This window comes from Bufo gargarizans, chromosome 1 (genome assembly GCF_014858855.1).
Source record: "Bufo gargarizans isolate SCDJY-AF-19 chromosome 1, ASM1485885v1, whole genome shotgun sequence".
Taxonomy (NCBI): domain Eukaryota; kingdom Metazoa; phylum Chordata; class Amphibia; order Anura; family Bufonidae; genus Bufo; species Bufo gargarizans.
This window is the reverse complement of record NC_058080.1, coordinates 754,909,702-754,932,999: the sequence shown is the minus strand read 5'-3', so window position 1 is coordinate 754,932,999 and position 23,298 is coordinate 754,909,702. Positions and strand designations below refer to the sequence as shown.

General features: G+C 46.0%; 1 protein-coding gene across 5 annotated transcripts in view; it reads left to right on the top strand.

Moving 5' to 3' along the window:
- The window catches only part of ANKRD55 (ankyrin repeat domain 55), a 61,361-nt gene that overhangs the window by 11,527 nt on the left and 26,536 nt on the right, over positions 1-23,298 (top strand). For 4 of the 5 annotated variants that reach the window (XM_044293572.1, XM_044293587.1, XM_044293556.1 and 1 more), the window contains 6 exons: positions 10,192-10,314; positions 15,343-15,473; positions 20,605-20,714; positions 21,299-21,359; positions 21,599-21,727; positions 22,599-22,783. In XM_044293572.1, coding sequence (XP_044149507.1) covers positions 10,192-10,314; positions 15,343-15,473; positions 20,605-20,714; positions 21,299-21,359; positions 21,599-21,727; positions 22,599-22,783 — 739 coding nt within the window. The remainder of the gene's footprint in view (positions 1-10,191; positions 10,315-15,342; positions 15,474-20,604; positions 20,715-21,298; positions 21,360-21,598; positions 21,728-22,598; positions 22,784-23,298) is intronic. The other variant, XM_044293564.1, reaches the window with a different exon arrangement.

The following is a 23,298-nucleotide window of genomic DNA, read 5'->3' as shown; positions in this document are numbered from 1 at the left end:
CTCCTCCTCTGGCAGATTAATCCTTCACTAGCGGCTGTCTCCTCCGCTAGCAGATTAATCCTTCACTAGCGGCTGTCTCCTCCTCTAGCAGATTAATCCTTCACTAGCGGCTGTCTCCTCCTCTGGCAGATTAATCCTTCACTAGCGGCTGTCTCCTCCTCTGGCAGATTAATCCTTCACTAGCGGCTGTCTCCTCCTCTAGCAGATTAATCCTTCACTAGCGGCTGTCTCGTTCTCTGGCAGATTAATCCTTCACTAGCGGCTGTCTCCTCCTCTGGCAGATTAATCCTTCACTAGCGGCTGTCTCCTCCTCTGGCAGATTAATCCTTCACTAGCGGCTGTCTCCTCCTCTGGCAGATTAATCCTTCACTAGCGGCTGTCTCCTCCTCTGGCAGATTAATCCTTCACTAGCGTCTGTCTCCTCCTCTGGCAGATTAATCCTTCACTAGCGTCTGTCTCCTCCTCTGGCAGATTAATCCTTCACTAGCGGCTGTCTCCTCCTCTGGCAGATTAATCCTTCACTAGCGTCTGTCTCCTCCTCTGGCAGATTAATCCTTCACTAGCGGCTGTCTCCTCCTCTGGCAGATTAATCCTTCACTAGCGGCTGTCTCCTCCTCTGGCAGATTAATCCTTCACTAGCGGCTGTCTCCTCCTCTGGCAGATTAATCCTTCACTAGCGGCTGTCTCCTCCTCTAGCAGATTAATCCTTCACTAGCGGCTGTCTCCTCCTCTAGCAGATTAATCCTTCACTAGCGGCTGTCTCCTCCTCTGGCAGATTAATCCTTCACTAGCGGCTGTCTCCTCCTCTGGCAGATTAATCCTTCACTAGCGGCTGTCTCCTCCTCTAGCAGATTAATCCTTCACTAGCGGCTGTCTCCTCCTCTAGCAGATTAATCCTTCACTAGCGGCTGTCTCGTTCTCTGGCAGATTAATCCTTCACTAGCGGCTGTCTCCTCCTCTGGCAGATTAATCCTTCACTAGCGGCTGTCTCCTCCTCTGGCAGATTAATCCTTCACTAGCGGCTGTCTCCTCCTCTGGCAGATTAATCCTTCACTAGCGGCTGTCTCCTCCTCTGGCAGATTAATCCTTCACTAGCGTCTGTCTCCTCCTCTGGCAGATTAATCCTTCACTAGTGTCTGTCTCCTTCTCTGGCAGATTAATCCTTCACTAGCGGCTGTCTCCTCCTCTGGCAGATTAATCCTTCACTAGCGGCTGTCTCCTCCTCTGGCAGATTAATCCTTCACTAGCGGCTGTCTCCTCCTCTGGCAGATTAATCCTTCACTAGCGGCTGTCTCCTCCTCTGGCAGATTAATCCTTCACTAGCGGCTGTCTCCTCCTCTGGCAGATTAGTCCTTCACTAGCGGCTGTCTCCTCCTCTAGCAGATTAGTCCTTCACTAGCGGCTGTCTCTTCCTCTAGAAGATTAATCTTTTTAGAAACAGCTCTCTCTCTTCCTCTAGCACAGGGATCAGCAACCTTCGGCACTCCAGCTGCTGTAAAACTACAACTCTCAGCATGAAAGCATGCTTGACTGTTCTTCTTACTCCTATTGAAGTGAATGAAGCATTCTGGGAGTTGTAGTTTCCTAACAGCTGGAGTGATGGAGGTTGCTGATCCCTGCTCTACCCGCTTTGTCTTCACATGATTCACTCTGTACTACAGAGTTTTTGCGAAATTCATTTGACATGTAAAAATAGCTTTAAATGGTCACAAAAAAATATATACATTTTTGATGGAGTTAACCTTTAAGACAATTGTTGTAGCTGAACGTGACAAATACCTCATAGAGCAGTGGTCCTCAACCTTTTTTGCACCAAGGACCAGTTTCATGCTAGACAACTTTCCCAGGGACCGGGTGGGGGAGTTCTGGGGGGGGGGGCTTAGGGGTGGGCGGGGCTTAGCTGGTGCTAGTTGGCACTGACTGATTCACTCGCATAACAAAACACAAGGTGCATATTAAAATATATAACACGATATAACGACTATATAAACTGACTAGGGTCTATGCTGCACTGGTCTGTGCTGCACTGTACCGTATTTTTCACCCTATAAGATGCACCTAGGTTTTAGAGTAGAACAATAAGAAAAAAATATTTTTCATTACACCTCAGGTCAGACCAGCAATCAGACCCCCAATGTTAATCAGACCTCAGATCAGACCCCCAATGCCTCAGATCAACCCCCCAACCTTTAGCCATCTATCAGCCCCCCATGTCAGCCCCCAGTGCAAATAAAATAAAATAAAACAATTACCTCTCCTGCTCTTGGTCACCATCGCGATCCTCTTCATTCTGCTGTCGGCTGTGTATCGCGGCGCACAGTGTGAGGTCACACAGCGACCTCACGCTGTGCGCAGCCCTGCACAGGCGATAGCCGAGCCAAGGACCAGGAAGCGGTGAGTACAGATCCTTCACCGCTTCCTGGTCCTCGTGTACTAATGAAGCGCTTCCATAATGGAAGCGCTTCATTAGTACCGCGTTAAAGACGGCGGTTGGGGACCGCTATCATAGAGGGAAGGGAATCTGAACTGTCTCTGTATGAACAGGGAGGGCAGAAATATTAGTCAGCATAAGAGATGAGCAAATTTCCTCTTATGAAATTCGTTTACACTTGGTTTGGTGGTAAAAGGTAAATTGCGTTATGGATTCCGTTACCACGGACCATAACCTAATTCTATGACGTTATGCAAAACTCAATGCCTTTAGCGGCATAATAGAAGTCTATGGACTGCAAAACAGATCCGTCCTGTTTCCGTTATGTAGGGGAGTACTCTATTAGAAGTTGGTCCTATCAGTGATTGACAGCCTTCGGTCTATGAGGAGGTGGTCCTATCAGAGATTGACAGCCTTCCCTCTATGAGGAGGCGGTCCTATCAATGACTGACAGGCTTCCCTCTATGAGGAGGCGGTCCTATCAATGACTGACAGGCTTCCCTCTATGAGGAGGTGGTCCTATCACTGGTTGAAAGGCTTCCCTCTGAGGAGGCGGTCCTATCAGTGATTGACAGGCTTCCCTCTATGAGGAGGCGGTCCTATCAATGACTGACAGGCTTCCCTCTATGAGGAGGCGGTCCTATCAATGACTGACAGGCTTCCCTCTATGAGGAGGTGGTCCTATCAGTGATTGAAAGGCTTCCCTCTGAGGAGGCGGTCCTATCAGTGATTGACAGGCTTCCCTCTATGAGGAGGCGGTCCTATCAGTGATTGACAGGCTTCCCTCTATAAGGAGGCGGTCCTATCAATGACTGACAGGCTTCCCTCTATGAGGAGGCGGTCCTATCAGTGATTGACAGGCTTCCCTCTATGAGGAGGTGGTCCTATCAATGACTGACAGGCTTCCTTCTATGAGGAGGCGGTCCTATCAGTGATTGACAGGCTTCCCTTTATGAGGAGGCGGTCCTATCAATGATTGACAACCTTCCCTCTATGAGGAGGCGGTCCTATCAATGACTGACAGGCTTCTCTCTATGAGGAGGCGGTCCTATCAATGACTGACAGGCTTCTCTCTATGAGGAGGCGGTCCTATCAATGACTGACAGGCTTCCCTCTATGAGGAGGCGGTCCTATCAGTGATTGACAGCCTTCCCTCTATGAGGAGGCGGTCCTATCAATGACTGACAGGCTTCCCTCTGAGGAGGCGGTCCTATCAATGACTGAGAGCCTTCCCTCTGTGAGGAGGCGATCCTATCAGTGATTGACAGGCTTCCCTCTATGAGAAGGCGGTCCTATCAGTGATTGACAGGCTTCCCTCTATGACAGTCCCGGTTGGAGCTGGTTAGACGATGGGAGTGGTAGCGGCCCTGATGTACTGTAGTTGTGTCACGGTGTCCTACTTCAGACCGTCGCTCTCTGGGGTCCGTTGCAGAGAAAGGCTTCTTTCACACCTGCGTTTGGTGCGGATCCATCTTGTATCTTCACAGACGGATCCGCACCTATAATGCAAACGCTTGTATCCGTTCAGAACGGATCCATTTGCATTATTCTTTTTAAAAAAAGTCTAAGTCAAAACGGATACATTGTAAGTCAGGACGGATCCGTTTGGCTCCGCATCGTCAGGCGGACACCAGCGTTTTGGTGTCCGCCTCCAAAGCGGAATGGAGACTGATTGGAGCCAAACTGATGCATTCTGAACGGATCCTTATCCATTCAGAATGCATTGGGGCTGAACTGATCCATTTTGGGCCGCTTGTGAGAGCCTTAAAAACGGATCTCACAAGCGGACCCAGAAACGCCAGTGTGAAAGTAGCCAAAGTTGTAGCACTGAAGAATGAGGCCAGACTTGAACGTAACAAAGTTATTTTATTAAGTGCAACTTAGAACTTGAAAGTACAAATGGTAGCAGCCAGCTTTAGTGCAATTCTCTTCTGACACCAACTGAGGAGGTAGGGTGGCAGGTTGGTTGGTGATGATTCGGCACTTAGTTGACACTGACCTAGCGATAGTTGTTCGATGATGAGTCTTCAGCCTGTTTTCCCTCACTTCACAGCAGAGTCAGCAGAAGCTGGTTGTAGCAAGTCACTGCGCTGCACCCCACTTAAAGAGGACCTTTCACTAGAATAAAAAATCTAAACTAACTATACAGACATGGAGAGCGGCGCCCAGGGATCTCCCTGCACCTACTGTTATACCTGGGCGCCGCTCCATTCTCCCGGTATAGCCTCCGGTATCTTCATAGTTAGGCTCCACCCAGTGAAACCTGCCGGCGTCTCCTTCTCCCATGCTGTAGTGCTGGCCAATCGCAGCGCTCAGCTCATAGCCTGAGAGGCTTTTTTTCTCTCTCAGGCTATGAGCTGAGCGCTGCGATTGGCCAGCGCTACAGCATGGGAGAATGAGACGCCGGCAGGTTCAACTGGGTGGAGCCTAACTATGAAGATACCGGAGGCTATACCGGGAGAACGGAGCGGCGCCCAGGTATAACAGTAGGTGCAGGGAGATCCCTGGGCGCCGCTCTACATGTCTGTATAGTTAGTTTAGATTTTTTATTCTAGTGAAAGGTCCTCTCTAACTCTTGGAAGAGGGTGCTCTAAGAGCTGCTTCCCTACTCCCAGGCAGTAGAAGGTCCTCACACATCCCCTCTCCGCCTTAACGACTCCCAAGCTCAGCCCCACCCTTGGCAGGAAGTCGGACTAGCCCACCCCTACCAAGAGGGGGAGGAATGGAATGATCAGTTCCATTTCTGTTTCCGAACATTGCTAACCATACGCCATCTGTTGGTGAACCAAGTGCATAACATGTCATTACATTCACAGTGCATCAGAAATATGTAAAATACAGTAACCAAAGCACAAAATAGTAATACCCGCAACTCTGGGGTATTACCTCCTGCTCTACAACATGGTGCTGTCAGATTGCGCTACATTTTCATGGTGACTGACTCCCTTTTACTGTTATAATAAGGTGTCAAGAGGGCAGACCTATAGACTGTAATATACAGAGAGAACAGAGGCAGTCAAACCTCAGGGACCGGCGCTGTAACAAGGACCTAATTAAATCTGGAGACGTCAGCTGCTGGGGGAAGTCACCAATGACAACAGATTAGATTTTCCTGGAATAGATAAGGTAATGAATTGTGCGTTACTAGAAAGCCTCGTACCTCCATAGGTCTTGACATCTGCTTCCTGACAGATTGCTTTAGTCTTGTCTTCTTCTTTGGCCTCTACACCAAAACCATCTGAAGCACCGTTGTCTAGAGACTTAAATGGAGACATCTAATATAATGTATCCTAGGGTTATAATGCAGACAGGTCAGCTAGATTTGATCTTACAGGTCTTAGGGCAGCCATACATATCTGATAGCGGTCAGCCGAAAGACCGCCATCTCTACCGACACCCTCTTGGCTCCACCTTACATATATGCCTTCGGACCGGCCAAATTCACATGAATGTATAAACTAATGGCCTTGTAACTGCCATTTTCAGAAGCAATTTTGTTCTTGGGGCTATTCACATAGATGTTTTTTTTCACGGACAGTAAAAAATCGTCTCTATTTTTGGCCATGTTCACAGCCAGGCGGACTCCGTTGAAATCAATGGGACCATTTTTAACGGCCGTTTAGACAGGACTGCACCCGGCTTATCTCACACAAGCGGTACGGAGTCAGGGTCTGGTCAGTGGAAAACAATAACCCTCAGCATCTCCAAGCAACCATCAGTGAAAAAACGCATTGCATGCGGGTGTCCCATTCACTTCTATGGGGCCAGAGCTGTGTCAAAAACACCCAATATAGAACCCGCTGCGATTTTTCCTGAACGCAGAGATGATCAGTGATAAACAGTGCTCATGTGCACAGACCCATCAAAATGAATGGGTCAGGACTTGGTCCGGACAGAAAACCCGCTCATGTGAAAGAGGCTAAAGGCCATTAAATATGGGTGCAAAGGGTCTTTCAGGGGTTAAAATAAAAAAAATACATACAGGTATATATACATGGAGGAAAAAATGACCTCATCCACTTGCATGCCTGGGGGCACTCGCTCCTCACTGGAGGCAGCAGGACCTAAGCGTCAGGTCCTGCTGCCTGCAGTAAGTGTTCCCACTCGTGCAAGTGAATGAGGTCATATTTTTTCCCACGCACCAGCTGAATATGGGCCACCAATGGGAGCATTATTCCTACTGGGGGACACTAAAGTGGACATTAATCATAATGGGGGTCACTAATGGGGGCATTAATCATACTGGGAGCATAAATCATACTGGAGGGCACCACGGGGGCCATTAATAATACAGGGGAAGCTATGGAGGTCTTTAATCATAGTGGGGGCCCCTAATGAGGGCATTAAAGGGGTTATCCCATCTTAGACAATGGGGGCATATTGCTAGGATATGCACCCATTGTCTGATAGGTGCGGGTCCCACCGCTAGGACCCGCACCTACAAGGAGAACGGAGTGGAGAAAGTGGAGGAGAGCGCACTGCGCAGCCGCCCTAAATTCATTTCTATGGAGCCACCGAAAATAGCCTCGGCTATTTCCGTCGGTCCAATAGAAATGAATGGGAGCGGCGGCCACGCATGCGCGGTGCGCTCCCATTCACTTCAATGGAAGCTGCGCCTGGTGGTGGACAGACCCAGGGAAACCCGGGGTCCTCCAGCCACAACTCTCCCCGGCTCTGTTCAACTTGTAGGTGCGGGTCCCAGAGGTGGGACCTGCACCTATCAGACAATGGGGGCATATCCTAGCGATATGCCCCCATTGTCTAAGATGGGATAACCCTTTAATCATACTAGGAGAGGGAATTCATCATACTGGGGGGCACTATGGGGGCCATTTGATGTCTGGGGGCACAGTGGGGGGGGGGGGGGCATTAAAAACGGCTGCAAATCGGGTGATAAAAACTGATAGATGGCCAGAAAATGGATGCACACACTGATGCAAAAAATTGACAGCGCATCCGTTTTTAATTGTTTTGTTTTTTTTCTGCTGTTGTATTAATGCTCCCTGTGTGTATTCAATGGGGGAGAGGGTAATAAAGCCACTGACAGACACTTCTGGAGAACGAAAAGTTTGGGAAATCAGGAAAAATATTCACTTTGCCTGATCCTTCTTGGGAAGAACAACCATATGACAAAAATGTACATGGGACGATTGATGCATACGTTCGGAGGACTGTTTTGACTTTTTTATTTGCTATAATTATAATGTATTACTTTTTTATATCTTGGAGCGGTAGGATTTTTAATGACTTGTTGTGACTTCTGTGAGAATACGGTTATCTGACACCAGGCACTTGATCGTCCTCTTGTCGATATCTTCTTACTGCTGTGGAGGCCATCTTGTTATTTTTGTGCTTAGTTTAGCATTTGTTCGCCTCTTATGTATAATGAGGTCAGTTTTCTGCGTCGTCAGTTTCACAGCATTCACAGTTTTATTCAATTATGAAACTCCGTTTGTGACTCTCACATCTGTGAAAGCTGATGAGAAATTCTTAGAAGTGGTTGATTGTGTCTTTCCTGTAACAACACTTGAATGCAGCTCAGATCAGGAGGATGAGCAGCGGAGGGGCGGCTACATGCTGGTCCCGGCGGTCTGCTGTACAATCCTCCCCTAGACAGAAGAATCAGGTCATCTGAAACACCTGACTATGAAAATGTCACCTTTCTGTCCTGCATCCATTATCCCTCCATTCTGCATCCATCATCCCTCCATTCTGCATCTATCGTCCCTTTATCCAGCATCCATCATCCCTCTATCCCACATCCATAGTCCCTCCATTCTACATCCATCATCCTTCTATCCCACTTCCATCATCCCTCCATCTTACATCCATAGTCCCTCCATTCTACATCCATCATCCTTCTATCTCACATCCATCATCCCTCTGTCCTGCACCCATCGTCCTTCTTTCACACATGCATAGTCCCTCTATCATCCATCCATCGTCCCTCTATCCCAAATCCTTCATCCCTCTATCCCACATTGATTATTCCTCCATCCCCATCCATTGTTCCTTTATCACCATCCTTCATCCCCTCTATCCCACTTCATCCTCCTTCTATCCCAGTGGCAGCACTCAGAGCCCTCTCTGTGGGCACCTGCGCCCTGGAAGTCTATGGTGTACCAATATGCCTTAGACCTTTCCTGCCATTCATCAGCGCAGGCGCACTATGAACAGCGCAGGCAGCGCACTGAATGCAGGCAGGCGATTATAGCTAAATGATAAAGTACATGGAACATACTGTATACTATACTGGACTGTAGTATTCAGGGTAAATTACTGTGTCGGCACTTTGCGATAAATAAGTGGGTTTTAGGTTACAGTTTGGGCACTCGGTCTCTAAAAGGTTCGCCATTACTGCTCTATCTTGTATTCATCTTCTCTCTATCCCCAATCCCTCATCCCTCTATCTCATATCCATCATCCCTTTATACCCCATCCATCTATTGAGACTGAAGATAATGGAGCTATTGAGACTATCACCCATTCATTGACCGTTTATCTCCCATCCATTGCCCCTCTATCCTACATCCTTTATCCCTCTATCCTACATCCATAGTCCCTCTATCCTAAATCCATAGTCCCTCTATCCTACATCCATATTCCCTCTATCCTCCATCCATCATCCCTCTATTCTCCATCCATTATCCCTCTATCCTATATCCATAGTCCCTCTATCCTTCATCCATCATTTCTCTATCCTATATCTATAGTCCGTCTATCCTCCATCCATAGTCTCTCTATCCTACATCCATATTCTCTCTATCCTACATCCATATTCCCTCTATCCTACATCCATATTCCCTCTATCCTACATCCATGGTCCCTCCATCCTGTACACATCGTCCTTCTATTCTGCCTCCATCGTCCCTCTATCCCACATCCATATTCCCTCTATCCTACATCCATAGTCCCTGTATCCTACATCCATAGTCCCTCTATCCTACATCCATAGTCCTTCTATCTTACATCCATGGTCCATCCATCCTGTACCCATCATGCTTTCCTCTGCCTCCATAGTCCCTGTATCCTACATCCAAAGTCCCTCTATTCTACATCCATTATCCCTCAATCCTTCATCCATCATCCCTCTATCCTTCATCCATCATCCCTCTATCCTCCATCCATAGTTCATCTATCCTCCATCCATCATCCCTCTATCCTACGTCCATAGTCCCTCTATCCTACATCCATAATCCCTCTATCCTCCATCATCTCTCTATCCTACCTCCATAGTCCCTCTATCCTCCATCCATCATCTCTCTATCCTACATACATAGTCCCTCTATCCTACATCCATAGTCCTTCTATGTTACATCCATGGTCCCTCCATCCTGTACACATCGTCCTTCTATTCTGCCTCCATCATCTCTCTATCCTACATCCATAATCCCTCTATCCTCCATCATCTCTCTATCCTACCTCCATAGTCCCTCTATCCTCCATCCATCATCTCTCTATCCTACATCCTACATCCTGTAATAGTCTATAGACATTTCACCGTCCATTAACTCTCATTTAGTGCGGCTGCTAAAAATGGACAGACCCTGCTGCCCTGTATATACAGACAATACAGGATGAAAGTGTGTCTCCAATATGGCTGCCCCTACAGAGACAATACAGAAAGATGTGCCTCCAATATGGCCGCCCCACTGAAAGTTTTAATAATAGAAAAATATTCTTTACCTTCTGCAGGCTGAGATGATCTGCAGGCTGATCACGGATGCTTTGTGTCAGGGTTTTGTCCTCTGTGTTTGCAGGTGACTCATCAGAAGAGATTGACTTGTCTGTGGTCTATCAAGCGTCAGCTAATGGCGATGTCAATACATTGACGGCAATCATCCGCGAAGACCCTTCAATCCTAGAATACTGCGATAATGAAGGTATGTGAGTCAGACATCATTGTGGGGGTGGGGCACAATCATTCCTATAGATCCAGAGACACTGTAAAATACCTTAACATCAGCCAGCTACCAATAGTCCGGTACCCCCTGCAGTCCGGCACTCATTGGCGTCCATGAATAATTCGCATTTCCCAGTCAGTGAAGATACTCTCCTTTTTGACACTCATTTTTCCCCGATAGATATAACTTTACTGAACATGTTGTTTAAAAACATGACTGGAGAGGACAACACCAGGGCTGCATAGTATCTGCTAAAGAAGCAGTTTGTGCTCCAGAGCTGCACCTCCTAGGACCACCCGGGGGGTAAAAGGGGGCAACAAGAATAAGGGCAGTGGTAAGTCTTAGGTTTTCACCTGGTGAGGTGGAGCAGATGTCCCACAGGGGGCACTGCTGCAGCAGAGCAGCAAAACTGATATAGTGGAGCTGTAGACCTGATGCAGCAGAGTTAATCAGAAGACTGATGTAGCAGGGTTGATGCAGCAAAATTGACTGAAGACCTGAGAAACAGACTTACTCTAAAGACAAGTGTATGAAAGTTCAACGGGAGACCAATGTAGAGTGAGGTAGCAGAGTTGTAGCAGTGTATTGAGGTCCAGTATAGCAGAGTTGTAGCAGTATACTTGAGATAGTTATAGCATAGAGTTATAACAGAGTTGATGATGCAGAGTTGAGCACCAGTATAGACAAGCTAATGATACAGTAGAGTTGGAGTTCAGCATGAAGCAGTGTACTGGAGACTGCCAATGCTGATCATGCAGCAGAGTTGAAGACAAGGTATAGCAGGGTTGATGATGATGCAGTGGAGTTGAAGTCCTGTATAGCAGAGTTGACAATGCATCAGAGTTAACGATGGGTGTAGTAGATTTGTTGATGAGCAGAGTTAAAGACTGGTATAGTAGACTTGATAATGCAGTAGAACTGAAGACTGCTATAGCAGAGTATTGTAGCAGAGTTGGGGATGGCTGATGCAGATCAGCTGGTGGCAGATAGCAGGAACACTAGAGAATAAGCCAATGAGGTGACGTCCCATAGTCATCGATGCATGCCAGTGCACATGGAGAAAAGACTGAGCCAGCCTGAGGCTGTGGGGCAACGCATGGCACTGGATCTGGGACAGGTGAGTGGTACAATAGTAAGACAGGATACCTGGAGAGGGCAGGAGGGACTATCAAACCATAGGCTTGGCTGTGGGGAGGGCAGGCTACAGCAGTATGTGCGAGGATTTATACTAGGGTCGTCGGGATCTATGATGGGATGGAAGAAATGCAAAAATTATGAAAGAGACACCAAGGCTGTGCATAATATAGAGGCAGGCCAAGCAGGTGCTGTGGGGCCCGTGAACAGAAGAGGCTTAGTTCTAATTGGCCTCCTGAAAACCAGTGCAGGACAGCAGAGGATGATGCACCAGATACATCACTACAGGGAACGTCTCCATCTCTGCATTACACAAGGAGATTCAATATATCACAGCGTTCTGAGTGATAAAGCCATAAAGTGACACTCACCCCCAAGGCCAGAGAGCATCGCCTTAGGGCATTTAGTCAGACATAAGCCTCATGTAGACGTCCGTGGAACACGGTCCGTGAGATACGTGACTGGCATTGCAGGAATGCACGGCGCCATAGCAAACAGTGACGCCGTGCGCTCCTGCAATGCCAGTCCGGTATCTCACGGATCGTGTTCCACGGACGTCTGCATGAGGCTTTATGTTGGGTGAGAACAAATGGAATTTGGCATCTCAGGCCAAGGAGCTAACATCTTGAGCGGCTGGTTAAGTAGCTGGGAGTCCAAATGTCTACATCTATTCTCCATGATGCCGTCTTAGTGTAGATGCATCTGGTAGAGAGTCTATAGGACAGTGGTTCTCCAGCTGTTATAAAACTACAACTCCCAGCATGCCTTAACAGACACAGAGTACATCATGGCACTAGAGTGCTGTATGCACAGTTGTCAGGGTGTCATTGCCCAGATTGCAGATTCAGCATGTGACTGGCCCTGGTATAAGGCAGGTCCTGGAATATTAGTATCACCTCCTAGCAGAAACGCGCTTGTGGCCTCTTATGTAAAGCATTACGGTTGCGCTCACCTGCAATGTCGCCCGCATTTTGGTTCTGCACCGATGATCAGTGACTGCAGCGTAAAGTGAATGTCCACATTTCAACACCATTTACCTTTTATAATCTGCATAGGTTCAAAATGACGCCCTGATTTATTTCCTGTTATATTTTTATAGCAGTCAGAGCTCAATGTTACGGATACAGAGCTCCAAATCCCCTGCATAGAGATAAAATATAGCATTCTTCTGTCTGCAGTCACCACTAGGGGGAGCTTTTTGAATACAATTTATATGTTCAGTGCTAGTACAAGGTAAGCACTTAAGCTCCCCTTAATGGTGGCTGTATATATCTGTATGCTGTAATCTCCTGAGCTCCCTCTAGTGGTGGCTGTATATATCTGTATGCTGTAATCTCCTGAGCTCCCTCTAGTGGTGGCTGTATATATCTGTATGCAGTAATCTCCTGAGCTCCCTCTAGTGGTGGCTGTATATATCTGTATGCAGTAATCTCCTGAGCTCCCTCTAGTGGTGGCTGTATATATCTGTATGCTGTAATCTCCTGAGCTCCCTCTAGTGGTGGCTGTATATATCTGTATGCAGTAATCTCCTGAGCTCCCTCTAGTGGTGGCTGTATATATCTGTATGCAGTAATCTCCTGACCTCCCTCTAGTGGTGGCTGTATATATCTGTATGCAGTAATCTCCTGAGCTCCCCCTAGTGGTGGCTGTATATATCTGTATGTAGTAATCTCCTGAGCTCCCTCTAGTGGTGGCTGTAGATATCTGTATGCAATAATCTCCTGAGCTCCCTCTAGTGGTGGCTGTGTATGTCTGTATGAAGTAATATCATGAGCTCCCTCTAGTGGTGGCTGTATATATCTGTATGTAGTAATCTCCTGAGCTCCCTCTAGTGGTGGCTGTAGATATCTGTATGCTGTAATCTCCTGAGCTCCCTCTAGTGGTGGCTGTAGATATCTGTATGTAGTAATCTCCTGAGCTCCCTCTAGTGGTGGCTATATATATCTGTATACAATAATCTCCTGAGCTCCCTCTAGTGGTGGCTGTATATATCTGTATGCAGTAATCTCCTGAGCTCCCTTTAGTGGTGGCTGTATATATCTGTATACAGTAATCTCCTGAGCTCCCTCTAGTGGTGGCTGTGTATGTCTGTATGCAGTAATCTCCTGAGCTCCCTCTACTGGTGGCTGTATATATCTGTATGCAGTAATTTCCTGAGCTCCCTCTAGTGGTGGCTGTATATATCTGTATGTAGTAATCTCCTGGGCTCCCTCTAGTGGTGGCTGTATATATCTGTATGCAGTAATCTCCTCAGCTCCCTCTAATGGCAGCTATTTATATCTGTATACGGTAATCTTCTGAGCTCCCTCTAGTGGTGGCTGTATATATTTGTATGCAGTAAGCTTCTGAGCTTCCCCTAGTAGTTGCTGTATATATCTGTATGCAGTAAAATCATAAATTCCGTCTAGTGGTGGCAGAATATATCTGTACTCAGTAAGCTCCTGATCTCTCTCTAGTGGTGGCTGTATATACCTGTATGCAGTAACCTCCTGAGCGCCCTCTAGTGGTGGCTGTATATATCTGTATGCAGTAATCTCCTGAGCTCCCTCTAATGGTGGCTGTATATATCTGTATGTAGTAATCTCCTGAGCTCCCTCTAGTGGTGGCTGTATATATCTCTATGCAGTAATCTCCTGAGCTCCCTCTAGTGGTGGCTGTATATATCTGTATGTAGTAATCTCCTGAGCTCCCTCTAGTGGTGGCTGTATATATCTGTATGCAGTAATCTCCTCAGCTCCCTCTAATGGCAGCTATTTATATCTGTATACGGTAATCTTCTGAGCTCCCTCTAGTGGTGGCTGTATATATTTGTATGCAGTAAGCTTCTGAGCTTCCCCTAGTAGTTGCTGTATATATCTGTATGCAGTAAAATCATAAATTCCGTCTAGTGGTGGCAGAATATATCTGTACTCAGTAAGCTCCTGATCTCTCTCTAGTGGTGGCTGTATATACCTGTATGCAGTAACCTCCTGAGCGCCCTCTAGTGGTGGCTGTATATATCTGTATGCAGTAATCCCCTGAGCTCCCCCTAGTGGTGGCTGTATATATCTGTATACAGTAATCTCTTGAGCTCTCCCTAGTGGTGGCTGTATACATCTGTATGCAGTAATCTTCTGAGCTCCCCCTAGTGGTGGCTGCATATTTCTGTATGCCTGACCCATCATGATTTTTAATAAGTCTCTTAATAATTTGGCGCATCTTACACTAGCCGACTTTGTACTTAGACTGGCATAGAAACACTTTTCTGCCCTATGAGGGGAATTTATCATTGCATTTCCTGTAGGATTCTGTGAGGAAAAAAGCTGCAAATCTTGGTGCAAACCAAAAATTTACCACTGTTGAAGATTTTATGCTGTTCTTGCCTATTTTAAAAAGAAGGCATGGTTAGCTATGTTAATTAGGAGTACACAAGATTTATCAACAGCAAAAAGTTGCATAAAAAGGAACAATCTTATTCTCGTAAAGAAACTGGAGTAAAATCTATAGACAAAAGTGTTAGGTTTAAAGATGCATCAAATTTATCAAACGATGTGCAACTTACGTCAGCGCAGACAATATCTTCAAATATTCTCCAATAACAAACTCCCGCTGTGCCTATGGAAGCCTCTGGGAGATAAGCGCCTATTTGTAGAACAGGGGTCCATTGAGTCTACAGAGGCGCCGCTTCTCACAGACATCGATGTAAAACCAGAAAAGACCTTCAATTATTGTTAAATGAAAAGTTCTGCAATTTTCTACCATGCTTTGTGTTTCAGTTCCCCAACACTTGATTTCTGCTTACTGTCAGTGAATAGAAGCATTCAACAAGCTCCTAGATAAACCTTGCACATGGTGATTGTATTCCTTAAATACACTGTGCTGCTGTTTCCACAGGTTGCACTCCTTTGATGCACGCTGTGTCCGGACGCCAGGTTGATACTGTGAAGCTGCTGCTGAAAATGGGAGCGAATATCAATACACAAGACGCCTGTGGGAGAACAAGCCTGTCCTTAGCAACGTATCTGGTAGAACAACATTGAACTTAGAAACAGTAAAAAGATGTAATGGGTGCACCTTGTTTCTGCAATGGGACACCGCTACCCCCAGTTGTAGCCACCTCACCTGAACTCCCTCTAGTGGTGACTGTATATATCTGTATGCAGTAATCTCCTGAGCTCCCTCTAGTGGTGGCTGTATATATCTGTATGTAGTAATCTCCTGAGCTCCCTCTAGTGGTGCCTGTATATATCTGCATGCAGTAATCTCCTGACCTCCCTCTAGTGGTGGCTGTATATATCTGTATGCAGTAATCTCCTGGGCTCCCTCTAGTGGTGGCTGTATATATCTGTATGCAGTAATCTCCTGAGCTCCCTCTAGTGGTGGCTGTATATATCTGCATGTAGTAATCTCCTGAGCTCCCTCTAGTGGTGGCTGTATATATCTGTATGCAGTAATCTCCTGACCTCCCTCTAGTAATGACTGTATATATCTGTATGCAGTAATCTGAGCTCCCTCTAGTGGTGGCTGTATATATCTGTATGCAGTAATCTCCTGAGCGTATGTCTAGTGGTGGCTGTATATATCTGTATGCAGTAATCTCCTGAGCTCCCCCTAGTGTGGCTGTATATACCTGTATGTCAGTAATCTCCTGAGCTACCGTCTAGTGGTGGCTGTATATATCTGTAGTGCAGTAATCTCCTGACCTCCCTCTAGTAGTGACTGTATATATCTGTATGTAGTAATCTCCGAGCTCCCTCTAGTGGTGGCTTCATATATCTGTATGTAGTAATCTCCTGAGCTCCCTCTAGTGGTGGCTGTATATACCTGTATGCAGTAATCTCCTGAGCTCCCTCTAGTGGTGGCTGTATATACCTGTATGCAGTAATCTCCTGAGTCTTCCGTCTTAGTGGTGGCTGTAATATATCTGTAGGAAGTAATCTCCTTGAGCTTCCTCTAGTGGTGGCTGTATATACCTGTATGCAGTAATCTCCTGAGCTCCCTTTAGTGGTGGCTGAATACATCTGTATGAAGTAATCTCTTGAGCTCCCTCTAGTGGTGGCTGTATATATCTGTATGCAGCGATCTCCGGAGCTCCCTCTAGTGGTTCCTGTGTATATATCTCTATGTAGTAAGCTCCTGAGATCCCTCTAGTGGTGGCTGTATATATCTGTATGTAGTAATCTCCTGACATTCCTCTAGTGGTGACTGTATATATTTGTATGCAGTAATCTCCTGAGCTCCCTCTAGTGGTGGCTGTAAATACCTGTATGTAGTAATCTCCTGAACTCCCTCTAGTGGTGGCTGTATGCAGTAATCTCCTGAGCTCCCTCTAGTGGTGGCTGTATATACCTATATGCAGTAATCTAATGAGCTCTTTCTAGTGGGCGCTGTATATATCTGTATACAGTAACCTCCTGAGCTCCCTCTAGTGGTGGCTGTATATATCTGTATGCAGTAATTTCCAGAGCTCCCTCTAGTGGTGGCTGTATATATCTGTATGTAGTAATCTCCTGAACTCCCCTTGGTGGTTGTACAGTATATATCTGTATGCAGTAATCTCCAGAGCTCCCTCTAGTGGTGGCTGTATATACCTGTATGTAGTAATCTCCTGAGCTCCCTCTAGTGGTGGCTGTATATATCTGTATGGTAATCTCCTGAGCTCCCTCTAGTGGTGGCTGTATATATCTGTATAGTAATCTCCTGAGCTCCCTCTAGTGGTGGCTGTATATATCTGTATGTAGTAATCTCCTGAGCTCCCTCTAGTGGTGGCTGTATATCTGTATGGTAATCTCCTGAGCTCCCTCTAGTGGTGGCTGTATATATCTGTATGGTAATCTCCTGAGCTCCCTCTAGTGGTGGCTGTATATATCTGTATGCATAATCTCCTGCTCCCTCTAGTGGTGGCTGTATATATCTGTATGCTGTAAGTGCCTGAGCTCCCTCTAGTGGTGGCTGTATATATCTGTATGTAGTAATCTCCTGAGCTCCCTCTAGTGGTGGCTGTATATATCTGTATGTAGTAATCTCCTGAGCTCCCCCTTGCGGTTGCTGTATATATCTGTATGCATTAATCTCCTAAGATCCCTCTAGTGGTGTTTGCATAAATCTGTATACCATAAGTTTCTGAGCTCTCTCTAGTGGTGGCTGTATAAATCTGTATGTAGTAATCTCCTGCGCTTCCTCTAGTGGTGGCTGTATATATCTGTATGTAGTAATCTCCTGAGCTCCCTCTAGTGGTGGCTGTATATATCTGTATGTAGTAATCTCCTGAGCTCCCACTAGTGGTGGCTGTATATATCTGTATGCAGTAATCTCCTGAGCTCCCTCTAGTGGTGGCTGTATATATCTGTATGTAGTAATCTCCTGAGCTCCCTCTAGTGGTGGCTGTATATACCTGTATGCAGTAATCTCCTGTGCTCCCTCTAGTGGTAGCTGTGTATATCTATATGTAGTAATCTCCTGAGCTCCCTCCAGTGTTGGCTGTATATATCTGTATGTAGTAATGTCCTGAGATCCCTCTAGTCGTGACTGTATATATCTATATGTGATAATCTCCTGAGCTCCCTCTAGTGGTGGCTGTATATATCTGTATGTAAAATCTCCTGAGCTCCCTCTAGTGGTGACTGTATATATCTATATGTGATAATCTCCTGAGCTCCCTCTAGTGGTGGCTGTATATATCTATATGTGATAATCTCCTGAGCTCCCTCTAGTGGTGGCTGTATATATCTATATGTAGTAATCTCCTGAGCTCCCTCTAGTGGTGGCTGTATATATCTGTATGTAGTAATCTCCTGAGCTCCCTCTAGTGGTGGTTGTATATATCTGTATGCAATAATCTCCTGAGCTCCCTCTAGTGGTGGCTGTATATATCTGTATGTAGTAATCTCCTGAGCTCCCTCTAGTGGTGGTTGTATATATCTGTATGCAATAATCTCCTGAGCTCCCTCTAGTGGTGGCTGTATATATCTGTATGCAGTAATCTCCTGAGCTCTCCCCTAGTGGTGGCTGTATATATCTGTATGCAGTAATCTCCTGAGCTCCCTTTGGTGGTCATGCACATATCTGTAGTAATCTCCTGAGCTCCCCCTAGTTGTTGCTGTATATATCTGTATGCGGTAAGCGATCACGCTCCCCCTAGTGGTGGCTGCAGGCAGCAAGATTTTATTATGCCGCTTTACAGGGGATTTAGAGCTCTGTTTTAGAAAAAAACGAAGCTCCAACTGCCATAACGCTATAATAGAATGTGATCAGCACAGAGTTTGAACTGTGTATATTCAGAAGTAAATACATATTATGCAGCACAGAATATACCTATAAAAAAAAAGAAAACTAAATAGTGTTTGCTGCAGAATTCGCTTTGCTGATGCATTCAGAAATGTGTGTAGCATGCCCAGGTGTATGGCTGAGACAGCTGCCGTGTGCTGATAGGCACTTAGCTCTATGATAACGTTACCTAGACACCTGGCGAAAACAAGCGTGGTAAAGTAAGCAAGAAGCTCAGTGATCAATGGCTGTTTGCAGTGCATGGCTGTCACTAGGGGAGAACATGAGGGGACATAATTAGACCTTCCTCTCGCCGCAACTTTATCCTTACAGCGCAGGCACATAGGTGTACAGCGTCAATTATTATCTACTGCAATGCGGCTCTCCAGCTATAACGAACCTACAATTCCTCGCATGCTGGGAGTTGTAGCCTTGTTCCAACTGGAGCTGTGGCACAGCGTGGGTTGCCGACTCCCAGGGCAAGCCAATTATTGCAACCCCTAATCTGTGGACACATCCCACAAGACCAACATTACCAATGATAACACTATATAAAGACTAAATAATACCGCTACACCATGACCACATAGGATCACAGTATTACCACCATACTGAATAAAAAAAACACCATACCAAAACCAGCATTATCAATAATAACACTAAACACTGTAAGAGACAAATAATACCGCCAAGACTATGAACACATAATACCACCTCATAGTGATTGCTTATGACACCATACTGATTCTGGGGGTTCTGTTCACCCAACGTTAACTCTTTGGCCGGACGCCCCCCTCTAGTCTGGTGCCTGGGGCAACCTCCCCTCTGCCCCCCATGCTACGCCACTGAGCTAGAGACCCCATGATGGAGACCACTGATTTAGTTCATACGTTACACATGAATAGGTCCCTCGGGGGTGTCTATATAACATATTCATATATTTAATGCAAAGGTGGCGGCTTCTAAAGACCATGCAATGCAATTCATTCTCTTTGCTGCAGACGAGGAGTCTCCAAGGGCCCGCAGATCTTGTATACGATGAAATGTTGATGTTCAAAGTGCTTAGTACAAAGTGCAACTCCAGTGACACAGAGTGCCCGCTCTGCCATCTGAATTGCAAAACTGGCATTGGGGGCAGGGTGTGCATGGCGATCACCAAAACTTCCCGTGCTACACTCCTGTGCATGTGAGGCTTAATGAGCGCTAATTTCTTGCTAATAGCTTTTCTAAGCATGACTGTCTAGTGTAGAAAACTCATTTTTACAGACCCTATTTGGAGTCTGTGTAAAAATAGGGGGAAAGGGTAGTGCTCTTGTCCAAAAAGCAGCTACAATGGAAACGCGTCTCCATGGAGGACCCGACACATCTGTGCAGTTCATGAGGAGCCTACCGATTTCAATGGGAATGGTGTAATTCTTACATTCTCCAGTGGGGGCACTGCAGGGAAGTGAATGCTTGCTGCCAGGCCCAATGATGCTAAAATTAAGGTTTTAAAAGCTCTTCTACATGTAGTGCAGAAAATAAGTGTAGAACTGAAGGTTCTCTGTTCCAGTGACTGCTAATCCACAGGGGTCAAGAGACACTGGTTCAGAGCCCCAAGGAACAGGCCGAGATCAGGGCTGGCAGAGTTTGTGCAATCCGTGAAACAGTCCGAGATCAGGGCAGGCAGCTAAGGGTTAGAATGGAGATCAGGCAAGATGTCTGACTCAAACAACATTGGGAAATACAATACTGCATTATGGAGAGCGCCTAAGTGGCATGAGGAGTCTTACAGACCAGGCAACGCTCCTCTGGAATTCTGGGAAGCGGGTACGCAACAACACTGAGAATTCTCAGACAAGACCCTGTTATCCAACAGTATTTTCCATACTTCATGTCTTCTCCTTGCAGGGGTGGCTGGAGGGCTGCATGAGTTTGCTCAGGAACGGAGCCAAGCAGAACATCCCTGATAAAAATGGCAGACTTCCTCTACATGCCGCCACTGCGGAGGCCGATGTCAGGTAAGACACATGATACATCCAGCCACACAATGAGCCCCGCAAGACTAAGCGAGCCTGGGGCAAATCTTTGGGCCACAATACACCCTGAGATACCACGATTCTTACTCATGGACTGATCACAGGAAGGGTAAATGGGGCAATCGCTCATGGGCCTCCACCAGCTGACCAGATGTCTGAGGGTAGCCGGCAGACCGTGCAATGTTTTTATTATTATCTTGACTAACATAATCCACTATGTATAAAAAAGAAGGGACCCTAACTTTAGAAAGGAGAGGCTGACCCCTTACAATATTTGTCCAGGGGTCTCCCTTAGTGTTTGTCTAGGTCTGTTCATGCTCCATGTTCCTAGTCATGTACAGGGGGGCTCCTGTGCAAGAACAGTAAAAATATAGACCCAAGACCATAACCTGTCCCAAATACAGACCCCAGACCAGACAGTCCTTTATACAGATCCGGGGCTTGAACCCTCTGTATACAGACCCCAGACCTTTATATAGGCTCCCTTGTATAAAGACCCCAGAGCAGATCCCCTATGTGTATGACTGTTGGACATAGGGAACTACTTTTGTCTTTTTCTTCTGCAGACTTTTATCAGTTCTCCTCCAGCAGTCGACTCTGAGTGAGATTAACCACCAGGACAACGAGGTACGGGGACTTATTTTTTTTTTTTTAGACCTAAAAGATGTCCTGATTATGTTTTTTTCTGTAATAGTAAATGGTGAGGGATGGAAGCAGGTGAAATATGTGCAGTAATTATATCATTTCCATGATCACAATGATGAAATGCATCTCATTAGCCGATATTACATTAGAAGTGTTTCGGAGAAGGACATTCATCACTGAAATCCTGTGAACGTTCTTGATGTTCCTCTCATCTATGACAGGGGATGACGTCACTGCACTGGGCAGCATTTCACAACCGGCAACAACATGTGCAGAACTTGCTGCAAAAAGGAGCCGATCCGACGTTGGTGGACAAAGATTTTAAAACAGCTCTTCACTGGGCGGTCCAGGTACAGCGAAAGGGGGTTTATCTACCTGCAGAAGGTGCAACACTGAATGGTGAACTTCATTGCAGTAGCTATATACTCCTGTCAGTTCAGGTTGCCCAGACTTCCTGTCCGAGTAACCACCAATTTATTAGATATGGTTATGAGCAAAGGCATAGAGAGGAGGCTCCATAGCAAAGATTAAATTGAGCTTCCTTCTGTTGCTTGGTTTTGCCACCCAGGACCGTGGGCCTCATGTTTGTTTCCCATTCGTCCCCTTTCCATGACCGTTGGATGAATTCCTACTTTCTAGTAAGGGGGAATATTTTTGGCTAGTGAATGGTGTACATGATCTCAACATGCAAGGACAGCTAGGAAGTGCTATGTTTGGCTGCTCCTGTTCAACCCTCCACTGATGTGGGTGTTGCTCCTCCAGCCTCTTTCCTTAGGGCCTAGGGTAGTGCACTCACCCCCACTTGCTAGCTAACTACCATGCAGGTGCAGTGTGCCTGGCCCTCTGTATGCAAGAGGATGCAGCATTAATTAGTTCAAAAGTATTTTCAACCCTCACGCCACCCAATAGCAAAGTGGATGAGTCCAACCAGGGCTGGAACCCTTTCTCCGTGGGCCCCCTCTATGGTACCCACATGTTTGGCTACAGTGGCCTCAGAGCAATGCATCTATTGGAAAAATAGCAACTCATACACAAACTTGTCAGACCCCCCATGAGGAGACTGCGCAACAAATTGTGCATGCTTTCAGAAAACAAACTGGGTAATAGTGGGTGGTCCTGAGTGAGGGACCCCCAAGAATCACGTCCTTATGTTCTAATAGGTCATTTTTGTTTTAACCTGGTAACGACATGCAAAATGATTATTGACAGCTGTGATTTCAGAGTGGAAACAGAGTTCTGTGCTCTATAATCCTGGATCATGAGCAGGGGCAATCCACCATCAACTATGATGATGAAAATGGGAAGACATGCATGCACATAGCCGCTGCTGCAGGATACAGTGACATCATCTGCGAGCTGGCCAGAGTAGCAGAATGCAATCTGCAGGCCCTCGATGTGGATGACAGGTACTGTGATAATGAGAACGTTCACGCATGTCAACGGATCTGGAGGGGTGCATTGTGTAGTATTGGGGTCCCAAACTCTTGTCTGATCAATTTATTATTATTATTATTTATTTTTATATATATATATATATATATATATATATACATACAGGTCCTTCTAAAAAAATTAGCATATTGTGATAAAGTTCATTATTTTCTGTAATGTACTGATAAACATTAGACTTTCATATATTTTAGATTCATTACACACAACTGAAGTAGTTCAAGCCTTTTATTGTTTTAATATTGATGATTTTGGCATACAGCTCATGAAAACCCAAAATTCTTATCTAAAAAAATTAGCATATCATGAAAAGGTTCTCTAAACGAGCCATTAACCTAATCATCTGAATCAACTAATTAACTCTAAACACCTGCAAAAGATTCCTGAGGCTTTTAAAAACTCCTAGCCTGGTTCATTACTCCAAACCGCAATCATGGGTAAGACTGCCGACCTGACTGCTGTCCAGAAGGCC